Consider the following 20,506-nt stretch of genomic DNA (forward strand, 5'->3'; position numbering starts at 1 on the left):
ACACACTCACCAGCTTGGCACTGCGGCGCCTTCGTGGGCTCTTGGTGGAGTCGGTGGGCTTGGAGGATGAGCGTCTGCTGGCTGCCACTAAATGGCAGTACGGATAGCCAGGCTGGTCCCGTTGTCTGCAGTCCAACTCCTGTTGGTGCAAGTGGGGGCACGCGCTCTCCGGAAAACCTCAAATCGTCTCCGCTGCACCCAGGGCCCACTCTTAGCGGCAGCCTGCTACGGCTGCAGCACTTGCTCTTTTGCAGCCCACCGCAACCCCGGCTAACCCCATGTAAGGTTGGTGGGGGGCCCAGGGGTACCGGTGCTGCCTCAGCTCCGGACGCCCCACGTCGACACCGCCCCCCCCCCCACCCCTCCCCTCCGCACACACACAGTGTTCCGAGGCTCCTAGGACTCCAAATGCCGCTCCGCACTCTACGCAGCGGTACGTAGCTAAAGTACCTATTTTTAGGTCTCACCTGACCCAGCGCATGCGCTGGTCTGGTGAGACTTATTGAGAGGGCTTCAAAAAGTACTACCAGGCCAGCCTAGAGCTACAGTGCATGTGCGTGGGCGCGTGCGCCGCACTTTACTGCGATTACTTTCACTTTCGCGGCCGCACGCCCAATAGGTCTCGCTTTTGGGACCTTATAAGTATTTAGTTATGCAACTGTTGCATAGCTTAACACTTATAAGGTCCCAAAGGCGAGAACTATTGGCTATGCCAATGCTTGTTCCTTTAGTGTTGGGAGGTTTTGAGTTAAAGTTGCAACTTCCCACTGCAACTTTACCGTCACTGTGTGCTTACGGCGCATTGTAAGTAGCCCATTGTCTGTGGAAATCTTTGTCATTGTAAAAAGCTCTAGAAATGTGTGTTGACCAAGTGTTCATTGGATTATTTTGCGATTGTGTTTGTTGGTGGATGTCTGTGCCAGGAGATTAAACCATGACTGCGTAATTTCTTTTGCCGTTGCTTTGGGAGAAAGCACAGGGAATTCCTTTATTCTTTTAGAGTGGTTAATAAAGTCTGCATATAGATGTTGCGGTATTGCAATATTTTCTTTTTACTCTTCTTGCTATCTTATGACCCTGTTCATTTTCAAAGAATGAAATATTGTAGACTTTTTTATTTTTTTTATTAAACCACGCCCTATGAGGAGATGGGAAGTGTGCCAGGGATTCTGGGACATGAAGCATATGATCTGTTTCACAGAGAGAGAATCACAGTTGAAAAAAAATAGGAAAAAACACCTGGTTGTACTCAGACTGTACCTCTGCTTTAATTTGTGTCCTCACTATTAACTATTGCAATGCAAGCAGTTGGTGAGTGGCTTTTGACCTCTGCATGTCTGTTATGTATTTGGCAAGTGAATGTCGTACTTAGTTTTCAATGGGTTCTGCTGGCCACAAATGGATTTCTTTTTCTGGAAAGCACTGCATTTCAGTAACTACTATTGGTGCATAATACTTGCATGTGATGTCTCCTTTATCCCATTTATCCTGTCTCCAAGAAGTACAAATTATGGGTCTAAAATGTCTGACCTTTTTATTTATTTTGAATAGGCCCCTACATTTTGACAGATGAATTTTCTTGTGATTATACTGACCTTTTGTGTCCTCATGCTGTCAGTTCTGAATACTTTTTTTGCTTATGAAAAGGGGCCATATAGCAAATCCACATCTTGGCCCGAGAGGGCCAGGGTGTTCACCCCCATATATTTCAGCCTCTGTAACAGTGTCTTCAAATGCACATATTCTGTAATGTTCCCATTCTCACCAGGTTAGGAGGGTGCCCCTTGACTTTTCCAACCCCCAATTTTGAATGTGCGTTCCATTTTTTTGTTTTTAATGGTACATCTTATCTGCTCCCGTCATGGCCAATTTTTCTATTGCGTAAATTTGGCACGCTTGAATTTTGTAGATGTGGCTCACAGTTCACCCATCATCAGTTCAGAGATTTTGTATGTAGTTGCGTGTCTGTATAAACCTCAGTTTCAAGGCTAAGATGCGGTCTGCTTGGCCTCCTCCTCCGTAGTACTTCTGCCAAGTATAGGCCATTTTCTTGACCATCCCCCCCTATTAGGTGATGTCCTACTTCTCCAGACAATTTACTTAATGAGTGAAATTTATTATGCAAACGGCCTATTTTATGTTCTCAAACTTTGGCCATTGCCAGGCCAATCACAGGTGCAAGCATCCATCCTTCACCACTTCTGCCCTCTGTGGACTCTGCATTGTAACTGCCCTGAACAATTAGCTACATCTCCCTGCCCATTGCATCCCTTGCCACCACAGATGGCTTCTGACAGTATTTACTAGATAAAAGGATTGTTTCCTGATAAAGAGTTCTGAGGGGGGCTCTCTACTGTGCCTTTTGCCTGAACTTGATCAGCCTCACAGAATATAGAATTCCACAAGACCAGCTCCCCAGGTAATCCACTAAACTTTATCACATAGAGAATCACCCTTGCTGCACCCTAATCAGTGCCAAGTCCTTAAGGAAGAACAGAGTTCATAGTTATGACATGCTTTCAGGCTCCAATTTGGACACTTCATTACAAAACTTCACTGGGTAACGATGCACTCCTGGTTTTGCATGAAATTGTCTCCAAAAGATGCATAACCTTATACAAAATTGCTGAAGCTAAAACACTCCTTGCCAATCATCAAATCACAACACTGGTCTACGTCCTTACTGGTGCAGTGTTCAGCAGATGCAACTTTCTCTGCCTCCTTCCTTTTCAGCTGCCATCCTCCCACTCGCAGTTATGCCTTGATTACGTTTCAAAAATTCTCTTTGGCCACCAGGATCTATGCATCTTTGACAAACTAAGCAGATTTGAGAAGCCACAACTACGTTTTACCCTTCACATTCGTCCTTCACCATCTATCTCCTGAATTAATTTTGACTGTTGGACTCAATGCAGTAACTGCCTCTAAGGGTCTGATCTCAATAATTTGCAAAAACCCTACCGCCTGGAGTGATCATCACAGCATCTTCAACCGCACCATTGTACCTGCTTCCTCACTAACCTCCAGCATAAATACAGACCTTAGAAAAATGGTACTTGACTTATTTAAAGTTGTCCCATCAGCTTATCACCGCTAGACATTCTGATAACTGTTAATTCCACCAATTGCTCTGACATCTTTGACAAAGTTAAATCCTTGTGTATCTGACAATGCCAGTGGAAGTTGGGCCCGCTCAACTATAAAGATACAGGAAACACTGACACTAGCAAATAAAATCAGAGACAAATAAGAAATTAATAAAGCAACTAGGAAGAAAGCTAAGAGATATTTCCCTTACTTTGAATGTTTGCCTGAATTCATGGTCAAAAGTCATCGACACTTTCAACCTGGCTTGAAACAATTCCACTGACATCAAAATGGCCTCATTCGTACTTGACCAGTGCATGACAGCATTAGACTCTTTAATGACATAGAATCACTTGAAGCTCAATTTTATGAAAAACATCAATCCACACTATCCAAGCATTGTAGAAATATGATCCTAACACTGGTTGGACTCAGGAAGTCTTACCACTACAACCTCCTCCACACAATTAAGGAATCCAGGAGTGATCATGGACTCTAACTTCTTCTTTTTCCAGCGACAAATCCACAACATGAATTCTTCATCATGAAAATCTTTCTCAAGATCATCCTTCCATTGGGAATCTTTCACAGGGTTCTGGCCTCTTGAGCCCTCATGTTGTCATGCATCGACTATACTGGTGAGCTTTGCCAATGCAGAATACAGCAGCAAGGAAAGTGCCAAACATCGCTAACCAGACTATGCATGGAACAGGATCTATCTTGTTTGACAATACTCTGCTCTGTCACGGAAGGAGAACTCTCAGATGTGGCATGACAAACCTTTTTGATCATCCCTTCGTATTAAAAATAAAAAACTTGTTTGGGTTGAAGATTCCACCTGTCAGTATTTGCAAATTGCAGTCCTGACTCTTGCATTTCTTATGTTGCATTCTGTTAATATTGCCCTACAACCTTATTTCTCTATGTATGCTTGTGTGCAGCAATGCTCAATGATGTAGCAACTTAACCACTCAAAAAGGTCTTTGCACAGGTAAGAAAGTGCTATGCAAATACTAGAACAGTATAACTGTCAGTCCATTGGCACTGGTTTGCTGCCAGTTTCCAGAAACTGCAAAAACGATCCAGATACGGACTCTAAAAGATAGTTCAGGATATCCAGGATTTTACCCTAAAATTTTCTAGCAAAGTTGTGAAGATGATTGTGATCTTGCTCAAAGCCCTGATGTCCGCACCCCTCTCTGAAAAACCATAGCAAGGGAATATGCTCAAGAAAGTCCTAGGTCTATGCTTAAAGCCCTAAAGCCTGGACTCCACTCTGAAACCCCATTAGGGCTTAGACTTCCGCAAAACAGTTGGAGTGGCCACATGCCTTTCGATAATTCTGGTCTTGAAGTTTAAATTGGCTTTGTGACCAAAAGAACAATCCCTTCAAGCTGGTGGTTTCTTTTGGAACTGCTGAAAATTATACCTTAGTTAACTCAAAGACTTTCTGATACTGTAATCATTTATGTTGTGTAGTGTTTGGGCAATGCCACTGAAATATTTGAAAACTTTTAGGCAGGTGTCCGTATATATCTCAAGTTTTCTTTCTCACGCTTTCTCAGGTGTTGAATTTAATCAAAAGCTGTCATGGCGCAGAAGGGATGAGCTTTGACGAATTGAAGAAGAAACTCCAAGGACTGAACATGCACACAATTAAGTAAGTCGTGTGTCTGTAGACAATAGTGTGTATTGATTTGTTGGGTCCTGTCATATAATGCATGTGTAAGAAGCTGACTGTCCGGCAAGAATGTTACAGTGACTAAATGTGCTTCCACGGTGCTAAAATCCAGTTATTAACTGATTAGGCAATCCATAAACCATCTTCAGTTGCTCTTTGGCTTACCAGGACTAGTGCATGCTTAACTTAAAGTCTAAAATCCACTAGCTTTGCAGGAGTGGCAGCAGGGATCTGTGAGAATAGGTTACGGCCCATGGTGGCCTGTCAAGGGTTGCCGTAGGATGGTTAGGTTTTAGGTGCTGGCTGAATGCAGACCACCTTGGCAGGAGCCCTGGTTGAAAGTGGCCACGTGGAGAAAGATGCATGGGGCAGATATTTATCTAGTTTGGGGGGCAATAGGAAGAGCAGGGGGGGATTTCCTCCCTTAGTTCATTGTAGTCTTGAAATACAGAGGCTCCCTCAGGTCAAGTAGTAATAGACAAAACGGCTCTTGTAGCTCTCCTTGTGACAGCTTTTACCGATTGCCACTTGCAGTCGATGGATGACCAATCACCAACTAAAGTTCTGAGTGCAGTAAAGCAGTGAGGAGGTTGTGCATTTCCCAGACCAATGGGAATCTTCATACTAGTCGCTCACTTAGAGCTTGTCTTTTTTTGTAGCGTTCCTTCATGATCAGGTTTAAAGTGCAATGGAGCTTCCTCTGATAAGCTTTTTCATCAAGTTCTCAGTCTATTTAGCTTCCAAACTGTTCCATAAGGGTCTTCCAGGCACAGCAGCAAGGCAGGTCTCTTGTGTGAAGCTGCAGTGTGTCCCAGCAACAGGACTGACCAAGAAATGTCTATGACAACCCCGGCACTGAGACTTCATTTAGCAAACAAACAGGAAAGCCTTCCTTGCACGAAGATAAGCTAGTTCCAAGGTGGTACCATTTCATTGTGGCACTGTTGATGTGGAGCTTGATCATGGATGAAAATGGTCACTCGTGCTGAAGTTCTGTGGCACTGCCCGAGGAAAAGGACAATAACAATGAAAACAGCCTACATCTGTTATTTAAGGCAGTGGCAACCAGTGGAGTCCAACCTCCACTACTAGAACATTGCGCAGTGCTGTGGTGGTGCTGTAATCAGCACTGAGAGACCTCGAGGAGCAGAGATGCCCCTTGCCCACTAAACACTATTGATTGGCCTAAAGCCAGAGACTCACAGTGTGGCTTCCTTCTCTGCGGAAAGGCCACAGGGACCGTGGAGCAATGACATGACGATTGATTTGCAAAACACACAAGATGATGGACGGAATGATGCACATTGGCAAAACATTCACCCCCAGTCACAGATCTGAGTTTAATCCATCGTTATTTTGCTCACCACGCCACCCCAGTTCCGACATGACCATATGCAAATCAGTCTTGACCCTGTGCCTCATGGGAAGAGTCCAGCCCGAACTGCCAAGGCATGTCTTCCCTGGACCGGAATCAAGCATCCTAGGACCGGTTTCGGGATTTCACCCCTCTTCAGCCAGGATAGCTTGACTCCAGTGGCGTAGTGAGCATGGCCATTGTTGTGCATAAGGAGTGTAACTAATTGTGCAAACTGAATTGCTGCTAGGTCATGTATAAGGTTATTTGCTTTTGTGCAGGTGTTGTCCTTCAACTGAATATGAATATTCAGATCACCCAACACAGTACAATTAGCTGAGAATGTAAAAGAATGGGAGAGTTGAAATTTAATAAAAAGGCAGGTTTTCACAACCAGTGACGTTTATTTGGAGAAGTTCTGCATTCATAATTAATTAACATAATGGCAACCCCCTCCTCCTCTTTTCCCAATTTTATTGTTCCTAGCGATAGCGTATCCCGGGGGGAGGACCACCTCTGTGTCCGGTCCACTGTCCTCATTTGACCCAATTTCTGTAAGGAATAGGGCTGCGGGTTGTTGGTCCTCCAGCAGAGTGAATAGCTTTGCACTGTGCTTAGTTAAAGATGTGCAATTCAGGAGAAGCATCTGCGAGGGGGTGTTGGGTAGATTTGATGCACCCCGAGCCTAACTGATGGAGGTACAAGGGTTGTCTGCCACAGGGAGTCCATTAGTAAGAAAATCAAAGGTGTCGAATCTGTAGGAGCACCCTTGACATTTACAAGACAGAGTGGCTGGATCCATTGAATGAGCGCAGGCCTTGATAGGCTGCTGGTCAAGTTTTATTAAGGTTTCTGTAGTGTAATGAATGCCATCTGACCTAACAGGGCCTAGGGTTCTGGCCGCGAATGGGTGCACACAGGCTTTCCTTTGGCTCTCGAGTGGCACATCTGCACAATGGGCCTCATCAACTAGAGGAGGAACCGAGCATGGCGAAAGCTGAAACGGCAACAAAAATGGCACCCCCTTCTGTGCTCTCGGGGCTTGTGGAAAACACAGCCAAGGAGAGCCCACCTCCTGTCAGGCACCCTGCCTCATACAACTGTTGAGTGTGCAAATAAGCAAACTACATAAAATAATGCATACAATTCAGAAGATCAATCTTCAGATTCTCAGTTTGAGTCAGCTCACTTGTTTGGGTGGCAGTTTCTTTCTTTTATATCTATTTGTGATGACTCTCTAGCATGAACACACTTCCTCGTTGCATCACAGGGATATGTCCATTAATCGGTGCTGGTTTTCATCACTCTTCATTCTTGGAATTCATCTGCTCTTAGTCAAATTATAAATCTTCCAAAGTTTCAAAATGTCCATTTCATTATTGCCTGAATTGCTGAGTATTGCCAACACCTTTCAAGGCTCAAGTCTTAATAAAATCAAGTCACATGAAATTTGAGACCTACACTTAGTGCCCATAAACACAAGCTGGCCTCTGTTTTATTGACTTTCCATAGTTGCATAAATCTCAAGTCCTGCTTTCAAAAGAAGAAATATCTGCCAAGGGGTTTAACTGAACTGGTGACCTCCTTTACCTCAAACAGACAAAGTCGTGTAATGTCATTTTCCATAGAAGAGACCTCGCTCGATTACTCCAGAATCCTGGGCTTCCTGAAAAGGCAAGTAACTGGAGCCGTTCCTGCACTGTTCCTCAAGCTGTCAAAACTTTGTTGACTAGCAGTTTCTCTTGGGAATGGTGCTTTTATAGAGGAGGTACCCCCTGCCTGAACATGGTCTTGCAGGAGTTCCCGCCTTGCTGCAGGGTTCAAGATGGCAGCCTCTACATGTGGCAGGAGTCTTGCACGACATCCTGGGCTTGCCAAAACAGTCGTGGACCAACCTCTTAAACTATGAGCCTCAAGATTTTAGGTCGCAACCGAATGGTCTGGCAGACAGTCCTAAGCAAGCTGGCCTGGAACATGCTGGGACGTTGTGCTGCCCAGATCGTCCTGTGTGCCTGATACGGCAACACGGACAGGCAGGGGCTGGACATTCCCCTTCTATCTGTGACCATGTGCACTGAGTAAGCGTGCATAATACTACATTTGCCACCTCTGTGTTAATATGAAATTTTTACAGCAGTTTTTTTTTCTTCTATAGACAAAGGGGCTATAGCCTTGGGTTTCCATGCTTGTTTACATATTGCTTGGCAGCTGTGTACTAGGCTTAACCATTATAGTAATCCATGCCAGTAGTGTATAGATCATCAAGGAGAATTGCTGGAATGGGTGTACAACATTTATCAAATAATTAAAAAATATGTTGGGTACATATGATCAGTATTGTTTTTAGTGGCAAAAGGCAGCTAATTGTCAAGGCAGAAAAAAATCACCTATTGAAGATGTAGTCGTAAATGCTTCAAAGTAGACAATGTTGGCAACTTACTGGTAGTGCATTTATATAGATTTGAACATGCCAGTGCACATATGAGGATATAAAGTAGATTTGGACCTTCATTTGAATCCTATGTGTAGCTTTTAGGAAAAATATTTCTTGGTTACAGACCAGCAGAAGGTATCCTCAAGCATGTTTAGTGGTGTCATATTTTCATGTTTACCCTCTACAGTGTGTAGTGTCATGCAGTTCTGTATCAAGTATTCCATTCTTCATAACCTTTATATACTATATAAAATGAAATTGGGAATTTCTGTAAACAAGCAAAGATTTACTATGAGAACGTATTTGTGGCTAAACGCATCTTGGAGAATAGAACAACCCCCATTATGTGGTGTGCTCAGCTGGTCTTGCCTGTTCAATCTTTCAAAGGAGGTGTGAACCTTTTTGTTGGTTCCTTTTCATTCACTATCGTTTTGTCTTTTTTTCTTTGTGTTTTTTTGTCAACTTCCAAGTTTCCCTCTTCCCCTTTTGGGGGCAGTTTTGTTGTATGTCTTAGGAATGTTCTAAAATCCTCAGTTTCTTCTCTGGAGTTTTTCTTTTGTAGATTATGGCACAAATTAACGTTTGGTAAATGCCATTGGCTATTGAATGCCAATTATGCCTCTCCTTGTCTGTGATAGTTAAAAGCATTGTATAATAATGTCCTCTTTGTCGATGGCAAGTAAACGGACAGAACTGTAACTCTTTAGCAGGTGTTACAAGTTGGTCATGAGTTAATTCTCAATGCTGTACATCAAATGAGGCAATCAGTTTCTTGAGTAAAATTCTTCGACCCAAGCTGTTCCATCAGAAGTATAAACATTGTTCTTTCAAGCTTCTAAGGAATATGTTATTATCTAATGGAGTCCCCTGTCGGTTTCCAAACCCTGTGCACCACGGTCTATCCAGAATCTACATGCACCTACCCTCACGCCCCTTTAGCATCACAGATTACTTGAGTAATCCGTAGGGCTCCTACTTTACTGCTGCACCAAACTGCATTCTTTTATGGGACCCTCATGGAGATATCACTGGTAGAGGGTATATACTGACTACTTTTGTGTTACAGGTGAATTTGCCCCCTGATGATCTGCCAATGGCAAGATCCGGTAAATATCATATATTCCAACCTAGGTTCCAATTTAGAGATTTGAACTTGTGTGTCTAAAACCCACCCTCTCTCGATTCCAACCCTCATGGAGTGCTTCTTCGAAAACTTCCTCAAAATTTGGAGGAGTTAAGCTGTCCCTTTTGGACACTTCAAGACCAGCATCTCAGCCAGAATTGTGGACATGCGAGTTTACTGTGGAAGGGCTGACTACTCCCCTCTAATTTCATAACCCATATACAGCCACACTCCCTGTTCTTTAATATCGTGTTAACCCTCCTCGCCACAAAGTCCAGCATAAAAAGAAGGGGCGGACTGCCGCACTTGTTGTCTTTTGGTGTTGGTGGCAGCCATAGTTTGTGTTGAAAATGTGAAAAGAATACATCTTTGCAAACTTACAAATATGATCTTTTAAGTAAATCATGTTTTCCTCTACCTCAGTAAATGGCTTCCACCCTGCTCTGCATAAACGCGCTCTTCAGCATGTGTATGTATGCCCTTGGGGGAAGATGCTAATCAGCTGGAATCCTGCAACAATATCAAAAAAGAATTTATAACTTGGATTTCTTTCACAGGATTGTAAAACTAGACTTCAGCATTGACATGTGTATCTGTATTTTTTGGCAGTCCAGAAGTGAGTCTGTGGTAGGCTGGTCCTTTACACTTGTGTGTTCAGTTGATTTCTCCCACTGTAGAAGTGTAAAATTATTTTCTCTGATAATCTAAGATCAGCCTTAAGGATGCACCCTTTTGATATGAGCGGGGCATGCTCAGGCAATGTGAGGGTGACACAGATGTGAAAAGGCGCATGCCAGCATTTTCTACTCTTTTCCCATCTGATATGTATACTGGATGTGGAGGGGGTGTGTCCACTTAGTATGACCTTCATTAACATGTAGTTTGCATGTGTGTCAAATTGGTATCTAAGCTAATGGCCTAAATTCAATGTAGAGCATCTTTTAGGGACACCGGGTACAACACAGACAGGACAACGTGCACAGTTTGGGATAGTTGACAACTCTTTTAACCCTGTTTACAGGAGTGTGTTGGGGCCCCTCTTCCCCATACTCGGCCCTAGACACTAATGGAAATGGTAAACTTCTTGTGCCAAAGTGCAGTGGATGTCCTTGGCCTTCTGTCCTCAATTGCTTTGCCACCTTTCCTACAAAAGGTTCTTTTGTTCAGGAGCTAAATATATGTTCAGCCAGGCCTCAAAAGTGTTAGCTTTGAGGTGTGCTATTACTTCCCCATATCCGGTAAACTGGATAGGGTTTGTTAAAAAGAGGGGAAGTTGTATATTTTGTTTGTTATTTAAAACAATTCACTCTTCTAGAACACAAAAACAAGGGACGCCTAGAAATTGAGTGCTCTCATGCTATGCTAAAAGGCCGAAGCACACTGCCCAAAGACCTCAGTTTTCTTTGTTTGACACTTTCATGGGACTCAAACACCTCACTAATTCATCCGATAACTGTTAATGATGTGTATTGAAATCCTCCTTAATTTCATTGCTTTTACTACTGTCTTTGTTGTGTTTCCACTAATACATCTAGAGTTCTCATAGCATTTTGTTTGATCATGGTCAAAAAATATTTAAAGAAACGCGAAATTGCAACTCTGATTTGGTCCGTCTTTGTAAGATTAAGCAGTTTGTTTATTTTAAATGTTTTATTTTTTTGCGTCTTCAGGGAAGCTGTGGAGTTTCTGAGCAACGAAGGCCACATCTATTCCACAGTGGATGAGGATCACTACAAGTCTACTGATGGCGACTAAATAATGCAGCCTTAGTTCTCCGTTGGTGTGTTCTTTCTGAGAGATCACAGAATCCCACCTCCAGCAAAAACATTTTGTTTCTCTGTGAGCTCATCCAGTGTACATTGAAACCTCTCAGCTGCAGCAATCAGGCACTCCAACTGTTCAGGAACCATGTTCTACTCTGTGGCCTGAATGTGTTCGGCTAGCAGCAGGTGGCTTGCTTTCTGCTTCGCTTGGATCCATAAGAGGACTCAAATTCAAATTAAAGTTTTGATATATTTTCAAGAGAAGAGTTTCTGAATTTTTGAAATATTGATTGGGTGGGAGCTGGTTTTATTTTAAAAACTGAGTTAGAGAAACTTGTATCTAGAGGAATGTTGTATTGTTTCCACATTCTCTAGGTTCTTGAGGACGCTTAACCTTAAGGAATCAGTTCTTTAAAAGTAACTATATTTTGAACTTCATCTTTAAATTGATTGCTTTAATTTCATTTCTAGGTATAAAAAAACAGCATTATGATATTAAAATGTGACAAATACTTGCAGAAATACACACTGTCTCTGAAATTGCATGCTAAGGCAAATCCCTATCCTAGTAGTCCCTGAGATCTTCTTGTCAGGGGCCTGTCTAGTGTGTGTGCCTCTGCATGCCTTCAATTTTGTAATCTTGCTTTGCAGTCACTAAATTATTCTTTGTTCATGTACCATAAACGTTTTTTAATTCAACTTTAAAAGATTCAGTCTGTAAAGGTATTCTTAAGGAATTTACTTTTCTTGGAGATTACATGGTTACCAGAGAAGAGGGAATGACTTGGTGGCCATCCACGTGTAGTAAGATAGCAATGCCCTGGATGATGGTGGTATATGGAAGATCAGGGTCTAGTACAGATCTGCAGCTTAATAGCTTCTGTGTCAGCCGTAGAGCTGCAACAGTAACCTGTAGATCATTTGTTCAAATAATAATCTGGTATATGCTGAGCCTTGGTAGCCTTTGAAGAACTGTTAAGCAAGGGATCCTGTCTGGGGGATAGGAAAAGTGGATAAGAGGAAGCCCAATCACTATTTGACTACTAAACCATGTAAACTTTCTCACTAATAGTTTTGTGCTACCTGCTTTTTCACCCTCCAGTAATGGGCACAGCAGGTAAGTGAGACTGCTTATTGCCATTACTTGGTTTGCATGAATATGCCTAGCTAATAGTGCAACAATCACTGATACTTATACTTTAATTTAATTGCTCTGTGGGTAGCAAAAGCATGTTGTGTTAGCGTGGAGGCACAGCTGATTGCTAACCCTACCTTGCTACTAAATTGGTGCCTCGGCACTTTTCAGCTGCCCTAGACCAGTTAAAAATCCAACTGAGATGAACGTATATTCAGCTCTTCTGTTTCTGCTTTAACTTCATTTTATTTTTCACTTTGAAAAGAATTGTGGGCAATTGAAATATCTTGCCCGAACAATGAGGGGTTTATATGACTCGCAGCGGACTGCCATAAGTTAAGAAGCTCAGTACTCAAACAATTCTTACACCCAAAACAAGAGCGACCCATATGTCCTTGCAGACTGGATATTGCTAGTAGCAGAGACAGTGTTCACAAGGAACTCATTTTTCTTGGAGAAGAATACCTTTTAGAAGCTATATCCTGCTTAGCTCAATTAGAACAACAAATCTAGAATGAAACCTTAACTCAATAAGGCACATGATTATTATCACAGGGTTTTTACGTCAAAGCCCACAGAACAAGATTTTTTTATAGTCCTCACCTCAGCTGAAGTGAGTGTTCTTTATTTTGCATAACAGAATATCACATACAAAAAGGCATACAATATTTACTGTCTGTGTATTTACATTATATACATTCATCACTTTGAAAGTGATTTGTGAACCCGTGTGGTGACCATAACCAAGTCAGTGAAATATAAATGGTGCTACTGCAAAAGTTGTGGGGGTGATTATTTGTTATGTTATGTTACTGAAATTTTTAAAGGGCTCTGTTACCCTGAGGTGTCCTGGCGCTATGCACTACCTACCAAAGAAGGAGACTATGACAGTTGGCTGGGAGGATCATTTAGGTAAATAGCCAAGTTTGGAATCCCTTCCTAAAGGGAAAAAGCTCTGTCGAGTTCCTGAGGTAGGGAGGAAGGCTGTTCCATGCCTTAATGGCGCAATAGCGAAAACTCCTACCACCCCAGCTGTTTTTTTTTTGTAGCGGGGGAGAATAGTGAGTTTAGATTGCAGGGAGCGCAAGGCTCTCCCCAGAACGTACCACTGAATTGAGTTTTTCAGGAAATCCGAGTCCATGCCATTAAGTGTTTTGAAGACTATACACATGGCCTTAAACTGAATCCGTAATGACACAGGTAGCCAGTGAAGAGATCTAAGTCCAGCCCTTACTGAAATAAACCTGGGTGTACCAGTGAGCATCCTGGCTGCCGCATTCTGCCCGGTCTGGAGTCTAGACAGATGTTTTTTCTGGATGTCAATGTAGAGACTATTGCAGTAATCCAACCATGACAGAACAAGCGCAGTGACGGCAGTTTTCAGGCAGTCTTCTGGGAGGAGGAATTTGACTTTACGGAGAGTTTTAAGCATAAAAAAGCAGGATGAAACAACCCTGCTAACCTGATCATCAAAAGATCGTTTCGAATCAATAAGCACTCCGAGATTTTTTGCCTTTACCACCGGAACAGGAGGCCCACCCATTGTAGTCGGCCACCAGTCCGGTGTCCAAAGGTTGGCAGTGTTCCCGAATAATATAACCTCGTTTTTTTCTGCATTACGTTTGAGGCAATTTGATGCCATCCAGGCTGCAATCGCCTGCATGCAGTTATGACATTTTGAGGCAGTCTCAACCTCTGACCCTTTTTGGATTGACAACACAATTTGCGTGTCATCGGCGTAAGAGGTCAACTGGAATCCAAAAGATTTAATCAAGGTTGCCAGCGGAGCGACATATATATTAAATAAAGTCGGGCTGAGCGAAGACCCCTGTGGAACTCCACATGGGAGAGTAAAGGGCTTAGAACTGTCTCTACCGAGGTCCACAGTTTGTATTGTTAGCTAGGAACGATTTCAGGAGGTCCCAAGCCTTGCCTTTGACTGCTGATAAACGGTCCATCAGGACTTCGTGATGGACCGTATCAAATGCGGCAGAGAGATCCAGCATGATAAGTATGGCAGCGCCACCCTGATTGATCTAAGGCCTGCCTGATCTCATCTGTGGATTTTATTAGTGCCAATTCAGTGCTATGTTCAGCACGAAATCCAAACTGCGTGGTGTCTAAAAGTGAATTGGTCTGAAGGATTAAGCTAAGTTAACCATTCATGGCCCTTTCAATCATCTTACCCGGAAAGGGGAGACAAGAGATGGGTTGTAATTGTTCTGATATTTTTCTAAGTTAGATTTTTTGAGCAAAGGGAGAATGGAGGCTATTTTCCAGGAGGCTGGGAAATTACCTGTATTAAAAATGCAGCAAAACAATGGGGTAAAGGCTTCCCCAATGATATCTGGAACCAGTTTCAGTACCGAGACTGGGCAGGGGTCCAACGGGGAGCCTGATCGAATCTCAAAAAGAAGCTTGGTGATTCCAGGCTGATGTAGAGATGTAAAATGATCAAATGTGAAGGAGGTTCCCACTAAGCTCAGAGAGCTCAATTGGCACTACCTCATTGGTAGCTACAGGCGTAAATGTAAAGGAGGAAAATATCTTTTCAAACTTTTGTAGGAAAAAGGCAGCCAGAGACTCACATAATTCTAGATTGCTTCCAATCTAGGGCTGGGAGAAGAAGTTAGCAGAGAAATAGTTTTTAACAGCTCTTTGGATGAGGAGCCAGCACCTCCGATTTGTTCCCCAAAGTAGGTCTTTTTCGTTTCAAATAGCAGTTTTTTATAACTGGACAGGCCTGCTTTATAAGCCTCCCTACCAGCATTACTGTACTCTCTCCTCCATACACTCTCCAGTTTTTTGCACTCTAGTTTTTGATTTTTTTAGGCTTTCAGAGTACCACGGGGCAGTTGGCAGTGCCCGCTTAAGAATACACCGTTTGCCTGGCACTAATTTCTTACAGGCAGAGTTGACCCAATCTGTATAGATGGTTGTGGCTTCTTCTACGTTGGTCATTGGTGCTGGCATTGAGCCTTGTAAAAGATTTCCTAAAGCAAGCTTGTCAATTGGTTGACAGCCCCTACACAGACCCTAATAATTATAGTTGCCCTAACCGGAGGTTTAAAGTTGTTATATAGGACTTGTTTAAGTTCAAATAATACTGCTGCATGATCAGTCCAGGTGAGAGGTTTAGTGTTAGTATAGATAAGGTTGGGATTATTAGAAAAAATTCCATCCAACGTATGGCCTGCGGAATGAGTGGAGTCTGATACTAACTGCTTAAGGTTGCCCCCCACTAAATGCTGCAGTTTTATATTATCAGGGTCTCTTAGATCTTCCAGATATAAATTCAAATCGCCCATGACTGTAAAATGCTTGTTGCACAGTCCTTCCTCCAGAAGTGATCCTAAAGAGTCTAAAAACTCACCCCTGGCCCCAGGAGGTCGATACAAGAGAATAGTATTAAGTGTGTCATGATTTGAGGTTTGAATATTAATTAGCAGAGCTTCACAAGTCTGATTGGAAGCTTTGGTAAAGGTAGGTCTGAGAGAGTCATTATAAATGACTGCCACCCCACCGCCTCTGTTGGGGAGTCTATCTTGGGTGAAGCAGAGGAAACTGGGCGGGGTTAGCTTTAAGCAAATCAGGCCCTGAAGCTTCATCGGATCAGGATTCAGTTATAAAACCCAGTTTAATATTGTGGTCTTCCATAAACAGAGCACATTCCACACTGTGTTTAATTAGCGACCTAGCATGAAGTAAAAAACATTTAAGTGGTGCCTGAGAGGCATAACTGGTCTTTGCCTAGGATATATTACCATGAGAAATGCTACGATTCTCAGTGTTGCAGGGCAGAGCAAAAGTGCAGTTGGGGCAATGCTCGACCTGTGACTCCTTAATTAAATTGGGAAAAATCCTTGGGCAGCAGGCCTTAGCCCCCTCAGGATCCCAGCCCATGAGCTATGCTTGAGACTTTGATATTAATGGACCAGGGGGACGCGCCCTGAGCCCGGACTGAGCGCAGACGGGCTTGCCTCTGGCCTGCCCTCGGCGCGCCGGCAGCACGCCCGCTGCGCACGTCCGCAGCCCGGTCACGTCCGCATGGTAATTTATAATCCCAGGAAGAAAGACTAGAATGCAAACCGCCAAGATGGCGGTGCCCTAACAATGATTCCCCCCACAAGCAGCGGTATAAACGGAAGATCAAAGTGCAGTTTTAATTCATGTGAACAAAGTTATCAAAGTTAAAATCACAGATTTAAAAAAACAATTAAAATAAATCAAATAGAATGGGAAAATCACCAGCCTGGCGAGTGCTGAACGCAGCTTCGACTCAGGCGGTAGCGGTCGCACCAGCATGGTGATTTATAATCCCAGGAAGAAAGTCTAGAATGTTAACCGCCAAGATGGCGGTGCCCTGACAATGATTCCCCCCACAAGCAGCGATATAAATGGAAGATCGGCGCGAAGCCAAGAACAAAGTGCAAAGTGCAGTTTCAATTCATGTGAACAAAGTTAAAATCCAAGAGGATCCAATATTCAACATGAAAGCAATCAATTCTTCATGGACAACTATGGTTTGTTGGAGGCTCTCCCTTTTAAAAAAAAAAGTTGACGACGTTTCGACCCTCTCGCGTTATGGGGTCTCTTTAGGACCGAGATTCTGGGGTCTAAAGATATGGGGCAGAATTTTAGTATGGTGAATAGGATAAAATCTGTGGGCCAATTGGTGAAAGGCAAAATATGCTTACCGAGCAACACAAAGTGGCTGCCCAATTTGAAGAAGTCCTTTTGAATATTTTGGGTTCTTCTTCATGGTGGTAAAGAAACTAGATTCCTATAAATGACAAGGTGGGGAATTACTACCACCTACAGAGGTGCTCATAATAATAGGTGTTAAAAGCACTGAAGAATGGCCTACCCTTTATATGAAAGCCACGGCTTGGCTTCGGTTATAGTTCACAGTAACCATGATTACTGTAGGTCCTATAATTAGGAAACTGGATTAACCCATGATTTAATGACATTTTATTTATGTGTGATAATGATCAACCATGTGCTCACCAAAAATTGGCGTGAGAGTAGTGCTTCATTTGTCACTTAAGGCCTGTTGTCATGAATAGACCGAGACCAGCGCATGCGTCTCCCGGTCATGGTTTTTTGCACATGCGCTCCGGCTGCAGATACTTTTGCCTGTCTCCCGATCACTGCTGGTAGGGATTATCACCAGTTTCCACACCCGTCCTGCGGATTCGGAAAGCCGCACATTTTAATCCTTACGGATTGAGGACATTTGTTATCCATATCTTTACGTATCTAATCATGACCCTCCTGATTAAATACAGTTCTCTGACTTTCGCCGGTATTATCAATTACCGCGCTCTTTGCCTTCTCATTTTTTGAAGTGGCAGCCTCGACAATTGAGGCCACTATTATTGAGAGAGGTGAGTTCTTTACCGATCCATTGGTACGCTCACATTATTAAGTTACGCTCTGTATTAAAACCTGGCATCTGTCACTTTCATATAATAGGACTATACCCTTCCAAGAGACTACGTATTACAGCGCTCCTGATGGTCTCAGTCTATTCATGACAACTGGCCTTAAGTGACTGATGAAACACTGCCCTCACCCTGGGCTATTACTCACCACAATTTTTGGTGAGTACATGGTTGATCATTATCACACATAAGTAAATTGTGGTCATAAAAGGTTTGTGAGGTAGGCTAGGCCTCGTGTATTCAGAATGGAGTTTCTCTATTGGATTTATACATTTAGTATCCAATCCAATGACTTATGAAGTCAGATACAGAAGGGTGAATTCCCCTGTACCTTGATGAACGAAAGCTCTTCAGTCAAAGGTTTATGTAGAACATCTCAATCACTACTCCATTCTATCCACCTTATTCTATGGCTGCGAAATGCCACAGTCTGAATCCACCACACAGTTGGTGAGAGCAAGAGTTGCCTAACCCCAGGGAACTAATCACAGAGGTATTCCCAAAAAGGTTATTAACTCTTACTTATTTAAATGACTTTTTGAGATGGTTCTCCTACAAGAAATGCTGAATTCCATTACCCTCTTTATACTGAGACTCCTCCGGTGTATTTCTCTGATGCACCTCTTGGCTTCTAGAGCTTGCAGTAATGGACGATCTCACTTCTGAGAAGTATAGGTGACCCACTTGTGGGACACCCCCGCGCCGCACGGCCACCAGCTGCTGCGTGTGCCCCTTGCCTGCCCTCTGCCTCGCTGCTGCCTCGTTTTGCCGATTGCCGGCGGGCGCCGCTGCGGTTGTTTTTGCCCTTGTTTTGTCCAACATTTGTGCCTGTTTGATATAACTTTGGTTTTTTCCTTGTTTTTCCTTGTTTTGCTGAGAATTTGTGCCCGTTCTGTATAATTTTTATTTCCCCCGTGTTGTGGTTTCCTTCCTTGTTGTCCGCCCTCCCTTCCCGCCACCGCCGCTTTTCCCCGCCCCTTTTCTATTCTGTACCCTCCCCGCCTCCCAGCTGCTCCGCCCACCCGCGCACTTGGCCTTAAATGGCGACCGTGCGACGCAGGTGAGTGTGACCCACTTGTGGGACACCCCCGCGCCGCACGGCCACCAGCTGCTGCGTGTGCCCCTTGCCTGCCCTCTGCCTCGCTGCTGCCTCGTTTTGCCGATTGCCGGCGGGCGCCGCTGCGGTTGTTTTTGCCCTTGTTTTGTCCAACATTTGTGCCTGTTTGATATAACTTTGGTTTTTTCCTTGTTTTTCCTTGTTTTGCTGAGAATTTGTGCCCGTTCTGTATAATTTTTATTTCCCCCGTGTTGTGGTTTCCTTCCTTGTTGTCCGCCCTCCGCCCTCCCTTCCCGCCACCGCCGCTTTTCCCCGCCCCTTTTCTATTCTGTACCCTCCCCGCTCCCGCCTCCCAGCTGCTCCGCCCACCCGCGCACTTGGCCTTAAATGGCGACCGTGCGACGCAGGTGAGTGTGACCCACTTGTGGGACACCCCCGCGCCGCACGGCCACCAGCTGCTGCGTGTGCCCCTTGCCTGCCCTCTGCCTCCTCGTTTTGCCGATTGCCGGCGGGCGCCGCTGCGGTTGTTTTTGCCCTTGTTTTGTCCAACATTTGTGCCTGTTTGATATAACTTTGGTTTTTTCCTTGTTTTTCCTTGTTTTGCTGAGAATTTGTGCCCGTTCTGTATAATTTTTATTTCCCCCGTGTTGTGGTTTCCTTCCTTGTTGTCCGCCCTCCGCCCTCCCTTCCCGCCACCGCCGCTTTTCCCCGCCCCTTTTCTATTCTGTACCCTCCCCGCTCCCGCCTCCCAGCTGCTCCGCCCACCCGCGCACTTGGCCTTAAATGGCGACCGTGCGACGCAGGTGAGTGTGACCCACTTGTGGGACACCCCCGCGCCGCACGGCCACCAGCTGCTGCGTGTGCCCCTTGCCTGCCCTCTGCCTCGCTGCTGCCTCGTTTTGCCGATTGCCGGCGGGCGCCGCTGCGGTTGTTTTTGCCCTTGTTTTGTCCAACATTTGTGCCTGTTTGATATAACTTTGGTTTTTTCCTTGTTTTTCCTTGTTTTGCTGAGAATTTGTGCCCGTTCTGTATAATTTTTATTTCCCCCGTGTTGTGGTTTCCTTCCTTGTTGTCCGCCCTCCGCCCTCCCTTCCCGCCACCGCCGCTTTTCCCCGCCCCTTTTCTATTCTGTACCCTCCCCGCTCCCGCCTCCCAGCTGCTCCGCCCACCCGCGCACTTCGCCTTAAATGGCGACCGTGCGAACGCGCAGCGGTCACGCGCAGCGGGCGCGCCGATTGTGCGCCGAAGGCGCGCCAAAGGTAAGCCCGTCTACGCCCGTCCGCGCCTGGACCGCGCCCAGTGCCAGGACCCCTGGACCTCGAAGACCCCGACCGACCCGCCTGACGTACTCCGCCGCCACCCTCACCGCTCTCAACACCGGCCGACTCCCAGAATGCCATCAAGCCTCTCCACGACGTACCCACG

At 44.5% G+C, this 20,506-nt stretch overlaps 1 protein-coding gene across 1 annotated transcript in view; it reads left to right on the plus strand.

Annotated features, from left to right (window-relative positions):
• The window catches only part of RPA2 (replication protein A2), a 62,710-nt gene extending 50,569 nt beyond the window's left edge, over positions 1-12,141 (plus strand). The window contains exons 8-9 of the mRNA XM_085647569.1: positions 4,653-4,747; positions 11,350-12,141. Of these exons, the coding sequence (XP_085503695.1) occupies positions 4,653-4,747; positions 11,350-11,434 (180 nt within the window). The 3' untranslated portion in view covers positions 11,435-12,141. The remainder of the gene's footprint in view (positions 1-4,652; positions 4,748-11,349) is intronic.
• The last annotated feature ends 8,365 nt before the right edge of the window (positions 12,142-20,506 follow it).

This window comes from Triturus cristatus, chromosome 3_2 (assembly GCF_964204655.1).
Source record: "Triturus cristatus chromosome 3_2, aTriCri1.1, whole genome shotgun sequence".
NCBI classification, from domain to species: Eukaryota; Metazoa; Chordata; class Amphibia; order Caudata; family Salamandridae; genus Triturus; species Triturus cristatus.